At 45.4% G+C, this 16476-nt stretch overlaps 1 protein-coding gene across 1 annotated transcript in view; it reads right to left on the reverse strand.

The window, feature by feature from the left end:
• Positions 1-404: 404 nt before the first annotated feature.
• LOC146839072 (uncharacterized) overlaps positions 405-16476 on the reverse strand; it is a 123457-nt gene continuing 107385 nt past the window's right edge. The window contains exons 6-7 of the mRNA XM_085603079.1: positions 6290-6349; positions 405-1392 (exon numbers count right to left, since the gene is read on the reverse strand). Of these exons, the coding sequence (XP_085459205.1) occupies positions 908-1392; positions 6290-6349 (545 nt within the window). The 3' untranslated portion in view covers positions 405-907. The remainder of the gene's footprint in view (positions 1393-6289; positions 6350-16476) is intronic.

Here is a 16476-nt window from a genome sequence, read left to right on the forward strand (position 1 = left end):
AGGCTCATGTAGAATGCATGGTGGGTCCGTAATCTGGGGATCACGGCGCATACAACCATCTCAATGATGGATAAGAGTTGCAATGTTAAGGTTTGCTCAAGCCCATGTTCCTACATTGTGTTGTAAATGGGCAACAATGTGGTGCACAACTCTGTGAGTCACACATAAGAGGTTCAACTTCACCAAAGAGTGTCCCTAACCTAGGGCATAACTCCTATTTGCCACCCTGCAATCCATGCAAGTTTCCTGAGCACAAATCAAATGGATCCGGACACTATCCATCCAGCCATCCATGTCATGACCACATGTACACATTCAAATGACTGTTCTATGATTGAATACGTTTTATACAAGGTAAAAAGCACCACTCCACCAAATCACTTCAGACATAAGTGCAACCACAATTCAAAACCAGTAAAAATGTATTATCAATTCACAAAATTAACTACCCTAAACTAACACTAAGCACTAATACAACTAACCTAATCTTAACTAACTGGAACTAAGTAAATGCTAATCTAAACTATCTACCATAACTAATCCTAATCACGCAACATCATATCTAAGACATCAACCCCCTCCCGCCCTTAAAGCACATTAGAAGACAGGTAAAATACATCTTAGCTGAACATTAACTAACTATACAGTTATCCTACATAAATATATATATATATATCTTTTTTTATATAACAACAAATACATCAACTGCCCACCCAAAGGAAAAGGAAACGTATCCCCAAATACTACAAAAGAAAAAAAATCTAAAACATTGTTAAAATCTTACACTACCTATTCCTATACTACAACTACACTACCTAACACTTAAAAAACGTACCTATAACTAACTATTGATATGAAAAAACATTGGGGGAACGGGAAAAGGGGGATGGGTCACTATTGGTCAGTGTCAAAATGGGAGACCCAGGGCAGCCTTAATGGCCTGGAGGTGGGTGCTCAGCTCCGCCATTTCCCTTTTGATTTGTTTCAGTGTCACGTTCATGTCCATTATGCAGCGACTGTCCCTCATGGTAAATCCAACATGTGTCGGTGCTGCAGATGGCAGTGTGACAGTCCCTTGTCCATGTGGCCGTGAGGGGGCACCAGATTGTGTGCTGGATCCTGTCGCAGCAGCTTGTCTGTGTGGTGTCTTGGTGTGATGGGCTGTACTCTGGCCATGTCGGGACCCACGCCTGTCACCAGAAGGGCCAGGTATGGCCTGTGTGTCCCTTTGCATCCGGTGCAGAACAACTTTAGGTAGAGACTTCCACCTCCCAGCTGACCAGTCTGCTCGGTGCCTCCTCGCCATGTTGCGGTAGCCCTTGGCCACCCTGCGTTTATGCAGATATCGGTCTTTCCTGACCTGAAACGTGTGTGTCTCCTCTGGCGACATGTCTGTAAAATAAGATCAATGACAATAAGTGAGACCTGACGCCTATGTCTATGTTCTCCATTTAACTCTGAAACACAAGGTCAGTGAAACATGGGAGCCCACACTCTAACGAAAGATTGTGAAGTTTGAAAGTGACATGGACAATGCATGTTGAATTAAGGATCAGTTACAACATGATGGTGACACTGACATGATACTGCATGGCATGTGACGTGGAGTGTCACGACACAATGAGATTGTCGATGTCAAATGATGGTGCTGTCACATATCTTGACTGAAGGGGACATGTACAAGGAATTGGAGAAGAAAGGCATTAGCCCCCCGGGTGTTGCGCCTCGTTCCTCCACTTCTGTAACACAAGACTGCACCATATGTACAAAAATGTGGTGCAGCCCTGCGTGTCCCCCGGCGATGGCCCTAAGTTTATCAACTCAGCCCCAACACAAACACCCTTACACAAGAGTGCCAGGGTGTCTGTGTGCAAGGGGAGGATTGTTTATGTATAGGAGGGTGTCCCTTCCTGCACAAGAACAATCCTGAACAGAAACAACCAATGCACAAGGCAGCGCACATGGAAAAACACCGTTAGGTGGCTGAACACTGACTTTTACAAGAGGGGCAGCTCCTCTCGCCACCACAACTTCACAATAGGTGACGTAGTGGTGGTGAGCGGCGCTTGTACATTTGCCCCTGAGTCTACCAGGGGAATGACCCCAAGGAGACAGCTTGACAACACCATTGCAGTGCCAAAACATGGCAATTAGATAAATAGGGCCATCTTTGCTAGGTGGTTGTGGAACGTGCCATTGGTATCCTTGGCTTAAAGCTATGCCCTGCAACTTCTGGACAGCTGGTATACAGCATACCTATGTCTGACCCTGCAAGGCCTGAAAAACACTACCTCCTTGTGCATAATCTGGCCCACTTGCACAGTCATCTCAGGCAAGGATGTTCCCGCATTCCATGCATGTCCATGCCACTTGATGCCTGAGGCTTGAGCCGGGCAGATGCTTTTACTTGATTCTTAAATATTCTTGTGTGATATTACTCCCTCTGTGTCCTACCCCCCCCTGCACAGCGCGCGGATTTATCGCAGCGCGTGTCTCCACCAATTGAGGGTGGAGGCATAGATTCGTTTAATATTTTAAAAATTACCTCCTGCACCCCCCCGAATTCCGCGCTGCACGGACAGCACCTCAGCCTCCCCCCAGAGCAACCGGCCAGTTCAGGGCGGTCTTGCCGGGACACGGAAGGAATACGGCGGCGGCCATTTTGGGTAGGGCTAGATAGTATATAAATAGACGGCTATGACTCCGCGCAGCGGACGCGCTCAGCGGGCACGCCGCATTCACGCCGGAGTCAAGCCAGAGTCCAGCCCGTCTGCGCCCGTCCGCGCACAGGCCGGGCACAGGGCAAGGGACCCTGTGAAAAATGTCATACCCAGGTGCTATGATAGACAGGATCTGCTTGCCTTACAAACAAAGCCCTGCTGTGGCTCAAATAAACTCGATCCCTCATACTGGGCAGGCCCAGTGAGCTGCCAGGCCTGTCGCCACACTTTTCTGTGGTCCCAAGTTTCGGCCTTCTCAACACCCCAGGATAGCTTTAAAGCAGCCCTAATAAATGCCAGATCTGTACCGAAGCATGCCCAGCATATCCAGGACTTATTGATAGATGACAATTTAGATTGTCTCTTCATTACGGAGACATGGCTTAAACCCTGGTGCACCCCTGATGTGGTTCACACCCTGCCTCCTGGATATGGAATACAAAGAGTAGATAGAGAGAATGAACAATGTGGTGGAGGAGTGGCCATTATATATAGGGACTCCCTTAGCTGCTCGACGATACCACTGCAAGAGCTAACAGATGCAGAAGGGATGGGTTTCATAATTAAAATTAATGATAACTTCTCCTTCTCGGGGGCTTTGATCTATCGCCCACCAGGACCCTGTGCTGGCTTCCTGGGTAACATCGGAGAGGTGCTCAGCCCATTGATACTTAGATATTCTAATTTCACTCTGATGGGTGACATAAACATCCACCTAGAGTCCACAACCGATGCACCTGCTGCCTCCTATCGGGAAACCATGGAGGTCTTGGGCCTCACTATTCGAGACACCCTAGCCACCCATGAGGCAGGGCATACAATAGACTGCATTGCCACTAACCTAGACACTTTGACAACTAACCCCCTTAGACCCCAAATTTGGACTGACCATATGCTGATTCCTTTTATGCTTCCCCTTATGTCCTACCGAGAAAACGATCATAAAAAGGAACACAGCAAGGTCACAAGGGATGAATGGCAAACGATACTGTCCCACCCAGAACTTATAACTATAGCCAGGAACTGTAGACCCCAGCTGGTAGTACCTGTAAATCCCGTCAGTTTCAGAACATGGATGAATGATCTGAAAGGTACAGTTGGGCAGGGAAAAAACAGAACGAGGCAGGGTAGAAAGAAAACATCTGCACCCTGGTTCGATCGAGATCTCAAAGATAAACAAGGGGAGCTTAGAAGAGCTGAACGAAGCTGGCGGAAAAACTACTCTAGCCTAGAACGTAGCAAATACAAAAGGATAAAAAATGCCTATCATGCGCTAATTAAACAGGCTAAAAAAAGGTACTTCTCGTTGGCAATAGAAACAGCCAGCAGCAAACAAAAGGAAATATTTAAAATTGTAAACGGCTTTAATAAGCCTAAATGTTTAGCGCAGGATATCCCGCCCTCGCAGGCACTCTGTGACAAGTTCGCAGATTTCTTTGAGGGAAAAGTACAGGGGCTGACGAAGGACTTCGATGTCCCTATATTAGAGCCAAGAACAGAGGATGATATAGTGAGGCAAGGGGCCACGCAGTTGACAACTTTCCTTCCAGTTAGCCTGGAGGATACCAAAAGAGGAATTCTGGCAACAAAATCCGGATCCCCCTTCGACCCATGCCCAGTTAGACTTTTACACCTCATTGTGGACATTGCCAATCCAATAATAAATGCCATTGTCAACACCTCACTGTCCACAGCCAAAGTCCCCCCAGAGTGGAAACTGGCAGCGGTGAAACCACTGCAAAAAAAACAACTCCCTGACCCCACCACATTGTCGAACCTACGACCCATCTCACTACTTCCGGCCCTGTGCAAAGTCACAGAGTCAATTGTAAATAAACAACTTACTCGTTTCTTGGAAGATAGTGATGTATGGCACCCCAACCAGGCAGGTTTCAGGGCCCAACATTCCACCGAATCGGCCCTCCTGTTCACTACAGAAACTATCCGCTCAGCCCTAGACCAAGGCAAGAAGGCCGTCCTGATTTTATTAGACCTATCGGCGGCCTTCGACACGGTCTCACATGCCATCCTATTAGACCGGTTAATAACATCTGGTGTCACAGGGACAGTGCTTGAGTGGATAAGAAACTTTTTAAGTGACAGGAGGCAAGTGGTGACCCTGGGGGAATTCTGCTCCAGTGAAAAAGCGCTGTTGACGGGAGTTCCGCAGGGTTCGAGCCTGAGCCCGACCCTGTTTAATGTTTATACTGCACCCCTGATAAAACTGATATCGTCATTTGGCATAGACGCTATAGCCTATGCCGATGACACACAACTTATCCTGGTAATGGATAAGGATAACCAAGCCTGGGAGGATAAGCTCAAAGGTTGCCTAACGGCCACCTTTGAATGGATGCGCCTAAATCACCTGAAATGCAACACAGGTAAAACAGAGATCATGCCTATAGGCCCAAAAAATGAGTTCATCCCACGATTATGGTGGCCAGAAAAAGCTGAAATACCACCTCATACAACCAACTCGGCCCGTAATCTGGGGGTGCATTTTGACTCTGACCTGTCTTTTAGACAACAAGCAGCTAGAGTGGCAGGCATGTGCTTTGGGGTAATAAAGGGACTGAGAAAGTTCTTTGATCTTTTGCCCCTTGAAGCAAGGAAAACAGTTACGGTTGCACTTGTAACATCGCGCATCGATTACTGCAACAGCCTCTATGCTGGTACAAATAAAGTTGTCACACACAAACTTCAGATGGTGCAACATGCAGCAGCGAGGATGGTTCTAAAATGGCCGAAAAGATCATCTGCAACCAAAGCCCTCAAGGCATTACATTGGCTGCCCATTACAAAAAGGGTTTTGTTTAAAGTACTGTTAATTACTTTTAGAGCTGTTCACAACCTAGGCCCGTCCTATCTGAGGAAAAAATTCAGCAGATACTGTCCAACCAGAGCACTGCGTTCTTCAACGGCCAACCTGCTTACCGTCCCGAATTTTAGACTCAAAACTCGAGGGGGCAAATCCCTGGCGGTACTGGGAGCAAAAGCATGGAATACTCTTCCCCCCCAGTTGAGATTACTGGATAAAGAAATAGACTTCCGTAAACATCTAAAAACCTGGATCTTTAATCTCCAAGATATAACTGCCAGAAGCCTAGTGTAATTCGGGTCTCGGTCAAGTAAGCATAGGGGCTACCTAACATCTGGTGGTCCTTTCTGGGCGCCTAGATGCTCCTTGGAGCGATTGCCGCGCGATACAAATTGGCACTTACATTACATTACATTACACTTACATACTCATCACCAACACCACTAACATGTCTCTTCTCCTGTCTGTACGCTGTGTAATCCACATGCATGTGCTGTAGTGACAGAACCCATTGATATTTATTGCATGGGTATCACTGACTGGGGATGTGCAAAGTTACATCCGGAAGACATATGCATTGCTCCATCTTCACTTACTGATTTGTTCACACTTCACACTTCTTCAAAACAGCATCACACTGTAGGCAAGGTACATGTGATACACACCCATACTGCATACTACTACGAGCCGGATTATACCCAGACATTCATCACATCTCACAACGACAATATTTAATGGGTGAACTCACCAGTGACATGTTGGCCCCTGAAAGCGTCGATGTCTCCTTGTGTGATCAGTGCTCTGCCAGCTGTGAGACATGACAAGGAACGTGTGTTGGTATCAGACGTAAATTCACGCATGTCCTATTCATCATCCGATTCATCAATGACAATGCTCTGTAACTGCGCTGTTGCCGTTCAGGCTGCATACATGATTGTGTCTACTTCGCCTGTTATTCCCACAAGACATGATAATGCTGAGTTTGGCAACACAAGACAACCCTGCTTGCACATTTGCACACACTACTTGTGTGACACATTCCAAGGCCCCGTTTCTCCCAACAACATCATGTTCTCCATGGTCTGAAGACAATAGCATCGCTGCAGATCGCACAAGGGTGTGTCACAACTATTGATGGTGTAAGATCACACCTTCAGTATGTGGCAGACTGACACTCTGGAGATCGCCTATTTTAAATGAACACATTTTCCTATCTCATCATACGTTACACAAAACCTATGTACAAGGGCAGCGTACATAGGAGGCAGAGCCAAAAGTTTCGGTCAGGGAAAACATGATGCTAACTTTGCAAAACGAGGAGAAATGCATTATTTCTCATCCTTTTTGCAATTTCCATGTGTGCTGCCATGTGCAGCACACATGGAAAAAGCAAAATGCCTTGGATTGTTTATGTACAGGAAGGTCACCCTTCCTGTACATGAACAATCTTTGCCCTGCACGCAGACACCCTTGCACCATGGTGCAAGGGTGCCTGCATCGGCACTACACTGCTAAGTGTAGTGCCAGTGCAGGGGGAAACGCAAGCCTGCACCATATGCTTGTAAATATGGTGCAGCCTTGCATTTCTGAAGTGGCAAAGTTAGGCGTTAAGCCCTGATGGCTAACGCCTCACTCTGCCACTTTCTTGAACATATGCCCCATTGTGTTACAGACAGCATTTTTGATTTGTTACAAAAGTGTTCATTTAAACATTTTGAGGTTGCACTTACCACCTTGTAGGCCAATGAGGACTCCAAGGTGGTCAAACATGTCACCTTCACTGTCCACACAATCCTGCCATCAGTGCTTCCATTGTCAGACAGTCCTGTCCACCCCAAAGATCCGCAGCATCGGACTCCTCAGATGCTCCCACCTCACTATCCGCACACAAACGGCATATCCCTGCAGGATCTGACCCCCACTTTCAACCATCAAGGGCAGGTGGTATTTAACTAGCCAGAGGAAGCCTCCCAATGCCCCCTCTGACATCCTGCCCTCCCTACCCACACCGACCATCTCCCAGAACACACCTAAATCCACTCCTGAAAAAATAAATTCCCAATATATACCCCAGAAAGAGGCAAAAAATACGTAAGGACAAGTACACAAGACTTCATAGAGACACTAGGGACAGTTCACAGGACACAACAAAACTTTCAACTTCCAAAATCACCAGCACACAACTGCAAACACCTCCGACACTCTCCACAGTCACTAGCAGTGTTCTCAAAAGAGAAAGTGAAAGTGCACAGTACTCCTCCATTAAACAGGATGCATGCTGACATCCCTTCCTGTGTGTTTGTGGCCCGTTTTTTGACTGCAGTGAGATTCTGCACGTAAATTGGCTTTAGCGGTAATATTCTGTGTTGTTACATGTATTTAGCGATTATTTTCCCAAAATTATCATGTTTGTGTTAAGGCGACCAAAATTTGGATGCTAAGTGCAAGTTGTTCCTCAGATGAACAGGATTTGATGACATTTCATATCTGACCCCAAAACACACCCTAAAATTCAAATCTGACCTCAAAACACACACTCAAATTCACCTCTGACCCCCAAAACACACCCTTAGATTCATCTCTGACCCCAAAACACACCCTAAAATTCATATCTGACCCCAAAACACATACCCATGCACAATGTTTAACTTTCGATTGTCAGATATATGAACTTATGTAGAGAATAAACATACACACAAGGTTTTGATGTAGTGATATTTTATAGCACAAACTAGGTTTATGTGCATTTTCCAGGGATGTCATATTTTGATATTGGGATTATGTGAAGAAATTATTTATTATTCGTTCCCTCCCTGCTGTTGCCGCAGAAGAAGCTGTGGTGTGTGCAGCATCTGCCTCTTTTTCCTGGTCATCCCCATGGTGGCGTGGTCTGGATCCTGTGTATTGCCTCCATGTCGTGACTGTCAGGATGTATGTTTAACTCGTAAATAGATTACAGTTTGTTTACAGGCCCGCTGCACATACTGATCCTCTCACGTGCACATATTTAATGGGGTGCACCATTGGCACATGTGCCCGCTGAAACATCCCCCTTAAGTTTTAGACGATTACTATTTTGGGACATCATCTATATGCCTCGTTGTGAGTGATTGTGCTGAGGGTAGCTGTGAGACAGATTCCTTACCTGCTAAACGTTGAAGTCATTGTGGGCTAATTACATCCACCTTGCCCCAAAGGTGGGTCAGTGTTTGAGTGACAGTGGCACTGCTACCTGGTGCAGTGTACTGACTGTGACATGTGACGACAACGTACATATGCATTGATGTCCTTGTGCATGAATTGACTTTGACTCTGCATGTATGCATGTTTGAATAATATCCTTCAATATTTCAGTGTGTGTCAGTTAACAATCGACACACATTATTTCAGCTTTTGTGCATCATATTGCTGCACCTCACCAGGGTAGTCATATGCATTTATACTTGGCTAAGGTAGAATAGCCCTTCTCCTAAGCCGCAAGGGTAGAGAGGTATTCCCGGGTGTGCATACCTCCTTCCAAATGAAATACAATTCACCAGAGGTATCCCATCCAGTGTAATGAAAGCTCGGCACTAAACTCTCGTGGCATCAACCACTCAAATGTAGGGAAGGACGCTATTCCTTTATGTTAAATAACACTCACACACTCGAGTGGTGTCATGCATCATCATCGGGTTCACCCTGACTCCTAAAGGTCAGGGTGGGCTCAACAATATTTCAGGGTGCACTTAAGATAGGCCAGGGGGTCTGAAGATTACAAATCCTCCTCCGTCTCCAGGTATCCCTTCAATAATTGAGTCTAAGGGGAACTGAGAAAGAAAATAAACGGGAGTTGTCAGGAAATGATGGTCCTAATGTCATGCCAACATGTTTCCCCCCTACTGGGTGGCCCACATGAGTCCTGGGTTTTCTTCAGGGCAAAATAGGGTTTCCTTCCTGGGTCTTCAGTTGGGGTGTTTCCCTATCTTGTTCTCAATTGAGGGCGCAGACAGCAGCACTCTCAGGAAAAGGTGGAAGGTATGCTGATCTCCCATTCAGTTCTGTAGTGTTTTCTGTGCGCCCTATTCAGGTGGATTTAATGTGCCTCAACACATTTTCAAATGTGTGACGGAGGGGCAGGACCTTTGAGGACAGTTTGTCTACAAGGCTACCCCCCTAACCGCAGTCCCTTGGGTTCTTGTGTATGGTAGGCAGACCTATTACAAGGCATGTTGTATTACATTTGCTACATGTGCATTATCACATTATGAGCTACATGATTGGGGACTTGAGGTGTGTGGTGTGTTCAGCTAGTAGTTACCAAAAAGCAGTCCATTTCCATATGTGCCATTCTCAAACAGCTGGTTAATGATGGACTGTCGAAAGATGTAGGAGTCATGCACATTCCCTGGAAACTTGGCAACAACATTGGTGAGCAAGCCCCGGTGGTCCGCGGTTGCCTGTATATTCATGGAGTGTGTGTGCTTCCTGTTCCTTTAGATGTGTGCAGTGTCCGCAGGAGGCACAAGTGGAACATGGGTACAGTCAATTACCCCCAACACATGTGGAACGCCAGCAATGGCATAGAAGCCTTGCTTGGTGTCAAGTTGTTCTTGCGTAGTGTTGGGGAAGTGTAGGTGCTGTGGCGTCAGGCTGATAATGGCATCCAAGACAGTTGGGAGGAACCTTGAGAAGGATGACTAGGAGACTGCACCAACTCTGGCAGTGGTTGGTTGGAAGGTACCAGAGGCCAACATGTGCAGCACTGCTAGTAGCTTTGTCTGCGGAGCGATGTTGGTGCCACGCTGTGATGGTGCCTGCAGCCTGGAGGCATTTGGGTCATTATGCAGAGGATGGAGGTCCATAAAAGCCTCTAGTGGGCTATCACATCCTCTGGCGTGAGGTGTAGCTGGGTGATGCGTTGGTGATAGACCTGCTTTCTTTTTTGGCGCTGCCTCTGTGGTGGTCCTGGGGGCGGTGGTTGTTGTGGTGTTCTTGGGGCTCAGAGCTGCACGAGTAGTACCTCCGTGGTATCAGTATGTTAGCAAATGAGGTTCTGGGGTAGTCTCCCTTATGTCCTGTTTTTTTATCACTATTTTTTAGACCACCTTTTTTATGGTCTTAATAAACAGCCGCTAACGGGCCTTAGCGGCTGTTTTTGGAAAGTATCGCCGGACCGGGCGATCATTGTAAATATTGCAAAGTGGGGTTAGCGGCCGTTTTTGCACGGAAACGCCTACTTTGCATCTCATTTTTGTTAGCTACCACTAACGGAAGTGGCGAGTGAAAAAACTGACGATTTCGCCACACAACTGTCGTTAACCTCGGTCAGCGGCACCTTGTAAATATGGCGATAAAAAAAGAGCCGACGTAACGTCGTAAATTGACGCTATGGCAGCGTTAACTCCTTGTACATATGCCCCTAAGAGTCTGGACTCAAACTAACACTGTGTGGGGGCTGACTTACAAAAGATGCAAAATATGTAACAAAGGTGGGATGACAAGGCACTACCTTTATTGGTTGTGTGTGTGTGTGTGTGTGTGTGTGTGTGTCTGTGTGTGTGGGGAGGGGAGGGTGACCTTTGGTGGGAGGGGAGTTATGTTAAAAATAAGGGGGTAATGGATGGAACAATCTCATACCTCATGATATTCAGAGATTGATATGCCTGTTTTTGCTCAGTAAAAACATTTATGACAAAATAATGTTGTACAAGATCTTCAAGGTTCATCCCATCAAGGCTCACAAATCAGTCACTCAAGCCCTGATTGTGTCCACATTGGACTACAGGAAAGCGTTGTATGTCGAATTCCCTGGTGGCTCGGATGCAGGAGGTCCAGAACTCAGCGGCCAGACTCGTTCTTAACCTTCGTAGCATTTTCATATGTCACCCTTCTAGAAGCAAATAAACTGGCATCCAGTCGGTAAGAGCCCTTTTAAGACTATGATCTAGGCCCCCCTCAGGTATATTGCTGGGACACTTTTCCCTACTATCCTAGTCAGAAATCTGCATTAACAAATGCAGCATTGGTTACATCTCTCGGATTTCTTGCAGCCACTTCAGTGGTCGTGCCTTTTCTTTTCTGTAAGGTATAAACGGCTTTGTGTGCCTTGGTTTTTTCACACAATTTTTTTTTCCAAGTTTTAATAAAAGCTTAGGACTTGCCTTGAACAACGATTCTGTTCTACTTGGCTTAATTCAATTATTTTTAGATAAAATATGCTTGTCCTTAAGCTGCTTAATTTGAACTAACTCTGGAACTGATACAAGTGCCACATCAAACGTTTGTGGAACCACCCTTCACCATTCTCATATGTGTCACATGACACTTCACATGTCAATCCCGTCGGAGCAGCTGCACCATTGATTTCGCCTTTGATGTCGCATCTGATGCTTTATTCACCGGCATCATCTAGGACTTTAATGTTTGCCCACGATTTGCCACGTTCATTGTCTACAGTTGTTCTTCTAATGCAGCGGGTTCCTACCTTACAGCTTCTTCTGATCGAAACAGGAATTATCATGTCATCAACTCCACTCATGGATTCAGTCTTGACATTGCAGCGGTAGAAGTCTCACCTTTTGATATGCCATCTATTCCGGAATGAAACAAACGCAGGTGAATAAGAGGAAAGGGACCAGTTGCTGCTGGTCCTACTTTAGCCATCCCATCCAAAGTCCGCTTTTTGCGTAGAATTCTTTTTGGATTTTTTGTTTTTGTACCATGTGGCATTTGTGAATTAGGCAGAGAGCTTTTTTCAAGCCCGGTCGTTTATTGAAAGAATGTGCACATATTAACTAGAAGTGTTGCCCTATCAATCGGGGTTTCATACGCTTTGCGCTTTTATTGCTTTTGTATTTGTGTTCTGTATTAGATATAAAGGCATTTTAGTTGAGCGTATCTTCTTCATTTCTACTTGAAGGTCATGCACTGGCACTTTCTTAGGAGCAGCACAAAACAAAGACAGAGACTTAATATATATATATATATATATATATATATATATATATATATATATATATATTACCTACTGGCGGTCGCCAGTAGGTAGTTATAGTTAGGACCACGTTTCCATAGGAAATCCGCAACATTCTATTTTGAATAACTTTGGCGCCGGTCGACGAATCCTCGCGAATTTTTCAAAATAGGTGGGGCGCTACGCTCCGCTCCTATCCTGAAAGTCTCGGGGGGATTCGTCAAGCGGGGGCTGAGATAAAAGGGGGGTCCCAAAACGCGTTTTTCCCATGCATTTTTCCATAGGACCTTTAGACAGGGCTACAGCCCGAACGGCTGAACAGAATTTAATGAAATTTGGCAGAGAGGTAGTCCCCAGGTCAAGGAAGTGCCTTTTGTAGGTTTGGTGTAAATCTGTTCAGTAGATTCTGAGAAAATAGCCTTTAAATCAATATATATATCTGAGCCAGCTTACGGTGCGCTTACGGTACGCTTACCGTACGCGTACGGTGGCGTGCGCGAGCGCGATTCTGATTGGCTCTTAGATCTTAGTAAACATTCGAATCGGCCGAAACCAGGAAGCGGCGGCCGCCATTTTCTCTCTCGCACTGAGAGTGTGGATTAAAATACAAAGCACAAAAACATGTAAAGGGGCTGTTTGGACAGCTCCAAAACACCTAGCCATGTTGAGGGAGTCCCCAAAGATCCCCCAAGGCCAAAAACGGAATTTTTATTTTTTCGCTAATTTCGCCGATTACGCTTACCGTACGCGTACGGTAAAAAAATATTTAAAAAAAAAAATTAGCCCCACTCTCCCCACCCCGTGTGCAAATGGTGCCCGAAGGGCACAATTTGTGCAAGGCTTATAACACATAATGAAAAAATAAAATCTAACATTTCAAAACGAAGTGCATCATATGTCCTCCATGTGCGCACGGTGCGTGAAGCGCATCGTGCGTACATGGCCCATCTAGAGTAACGTGGGCACGCGGTGCGCGTAGCGCACCGCGTGCCCACCGTGCGTGCACGGCACTAACTGCGTAAAGTGGGCGCACGGTGCGCGAAGCGCACCGTGCGCGCACGGAACGAACTGCGTTAAGTGGGCGCGCACGCCACAAATGGCGTAAAGTAACTTAGCATTTAAAAAACCGTACAAATTCACTGAAAAAACCATAGGTTTCACACACGTTATAGTTAGGAATTAGCATTTAAAAAACCTTGCAAATTCACTGAAAAAACCATAGGTTTCACACATGTTATAGTTAGCGGAAATTTTACTGATAAAAAACCAATGAAATTCCCCCGTTATAGTTAGTGCAGGCAACTATAACTCACGCGACCGCAATCTTCTGCTGATGACATATGTGTCTTTATGAAAAAAAAATATTTGTAATATATGTATAGCTAAAAATTTATGGAAGAAGACATGGGCAAATAAGTGTCTAAATACAGTATTAGCATCAGCAGAGGATTGCGGTCGCGTGAGTTATAGTTGCCTGCACTAACTATAACGGGGGAATTTCATTGGTTTTTTATCAGTAAAATTTCCGCTAACTATAACATGTGTGAAACCTATGGTTTTTTCAGTGAATATATATATATATATAGTGTGTATTTCTTATGTGTCTCCACTTTTAGGGGAAAGGAGCTTCAGAACTCACTAATAAATGTCTTCCTGGTATCCTCTCACAGGACTGGTTGTTGCCCAATAAGCATTATCCCGAGATAAGTGGAGGGAGGTGCATGGGCCGCAGCCTGTCTGCCTTTCCTGCTACTGTTGGTAAGTTGGTTTATGCGTGTGTCTGCCAGGAGGTGATAAAAGTCTAACTATGCTGTATGTACGAGGGCAGTTGTAGAGATGTATGTGCACAATTCACTTAATGTTGCCATTCCATCAGGATCCTATTCACATTTCCTTTGGCTGACAGATGTCAGCCCACATCCAGCTTCAGCAGATGCGCCACCCTCAGTGGATAATACAGAGTGTCACCTTTATGCTTTGAGTTAAACAAAGAACTAGAACTTACTTACATTCATGCACCTTTCAGAAGAGAAATCTTGGACGTGCTCCTCTTCATTGCATTTGTATCTGGTGCCCCAAGTTCATAGAAGGGCCTACTTTTTATTAGAGTCACTCCAGCCCTACACCGTTTACCATCTACATAACCTCCAGCCATGCAGCATAAACATAACATAACATAACATGTATATTTGTAAAGCGCACGTTCACCCGGAGGCATCTTGGTGCTGAATGACAGATTATTATTGTTACCCAACTCAATGGTACTCATTTTATCGACCTCAGGTGGATGAAAGGCTGAGTGGACTCGCCGGGATTTGAACCTGTGACCATGAGGTCGAACACAGGCCCCTGCAGCGGATGCATTAGTCCACTGAGCCACCAGACCCGGCTAGGCACCATTCGCTCCTATCGATTCGACATCATATCCTACACAGACGACACTCACCTCCCCCTCTCATTACCAGAAGTTACATCCACTGACCAAGAAAACTTTGACGACTGCATGTCCTCAGAACCACACTGGGAAAAGCAGAAACTACCTGAAATTCAACAGCAACATAACAGAAGAAGTCCTTTTCGACAAAAACACCTTTTTCTGATCCCCAGGCTGGAGGCCCACTGAGCTAGGTCTGACTCCCTGCCCATCCAGGGCTAAGAGGAACCTGGGCATCATCACAAGTAGTAAGAACTATATAAATACATTTACAATCGACAGCTACATGACCAATCAAGTTAACATAGTTGCTTCTACACCCTCAAAAGGCTCAGAAAAGTCTCCAAATGGCTCAGGTTGGATGCATGCAGCTCCGTCATGGAAGTCTCCGTCACCAGCAGGCCAGGACTACAACAATGCCCTATACATTGGCATCACTGCCCAACTTACAAAAAGACTTCAAGTTATACAGAACACAGCTGAAAGACTCACACTAAAACCGCCACACTGCATTCAAACATCCAAACACCTCAAATACCTTCACTACCTCCCTCTCCACAAGAGCTCTGTTTTCAAACTCGTCATACATACCTAAAGAACTTAACATGACCAAGGGCCAGGCTACCTTAAAAACCGCATCCTGTTTCACAGCAGGGGCCAGACACCCTCGCTAACCCACTCCCCATTCACATCTCCTGCATCTGCCAGGCTAGAGCCGGAGGTCGAGCTTTCTCCTACATTGCCCCAAAAGTCTAGAACAAACCCCCCTACCGCATCAGAGCCACCGGCTTCGTCTTTGAATTCCACAGGCAAGCACATTGGGCATTATGTATATGGGTTACAAGAGGTGAAAAAACCCTACACATCTTAGATGGATATTTGGACGTACATACACAAGTTGAGGTCATGATGCTGGAATCGTTGTACAATTCCATATTAGGAGAATGCCTACCTTAAGCTAGCACTAGTCAATCTGAATACAGCTGCTGTTTTGTCGGACTTTTGATTTAGTTATTTGGTATCTGAAAATACCAGTATTTCTGTTTGGAGACATTATTACAGATTCTGGAGGATCACAGAGCTGATTTAATTAGGAAATAAAATAAGCTTTTGGGAACTCCTTTTATTTTTCTTCAGATGGACTCTGTATATTTAACTTTTTTTGTTACTGCAACAAGGTTTTGCATCATCCTCAATGCAGTCTGTAGAATTTGTTTCCCTCCCTGGATACATTCTTTTAATTGCAATTGAAACCCCTTGAGACTATACTGTGAATTCAACAAGACTGCTAGTACTATAAGGAAACAGGGACAATTCAATTCAGCCACAACAGCACCTCCGGAAATACATTTGACCTTGGTGCCACGGTAAAGTAAATTTCATTATAGTGCAACAATTAGTACCTATATTGATTATCTCTCTTTCTCCTTTCAGCCGTTTGCTCAGCCAGGATAAAAGTTGATCCTAAATGGCCCCTCTGCCTCTTTTCACTGTGCTGGGAAAGGCGACTATGAATCCATGTTTCAGTGAGCTTAACATGCACTAG

The sequence above is a fragment of the Triturus cristatus genome, chromosome 4_2, assembly GCF_964204655.1.
Source record: "Triturus cristatus chromosome 4_2, aTriCri1.1, whole genome shotgun sequence".
Classification (NCBI taxonomy): Eukaryota; Metazoa; Chordata; class Amphibia; order Caudata; family Salamandridae; genus Triturus; species Triturus cristatus.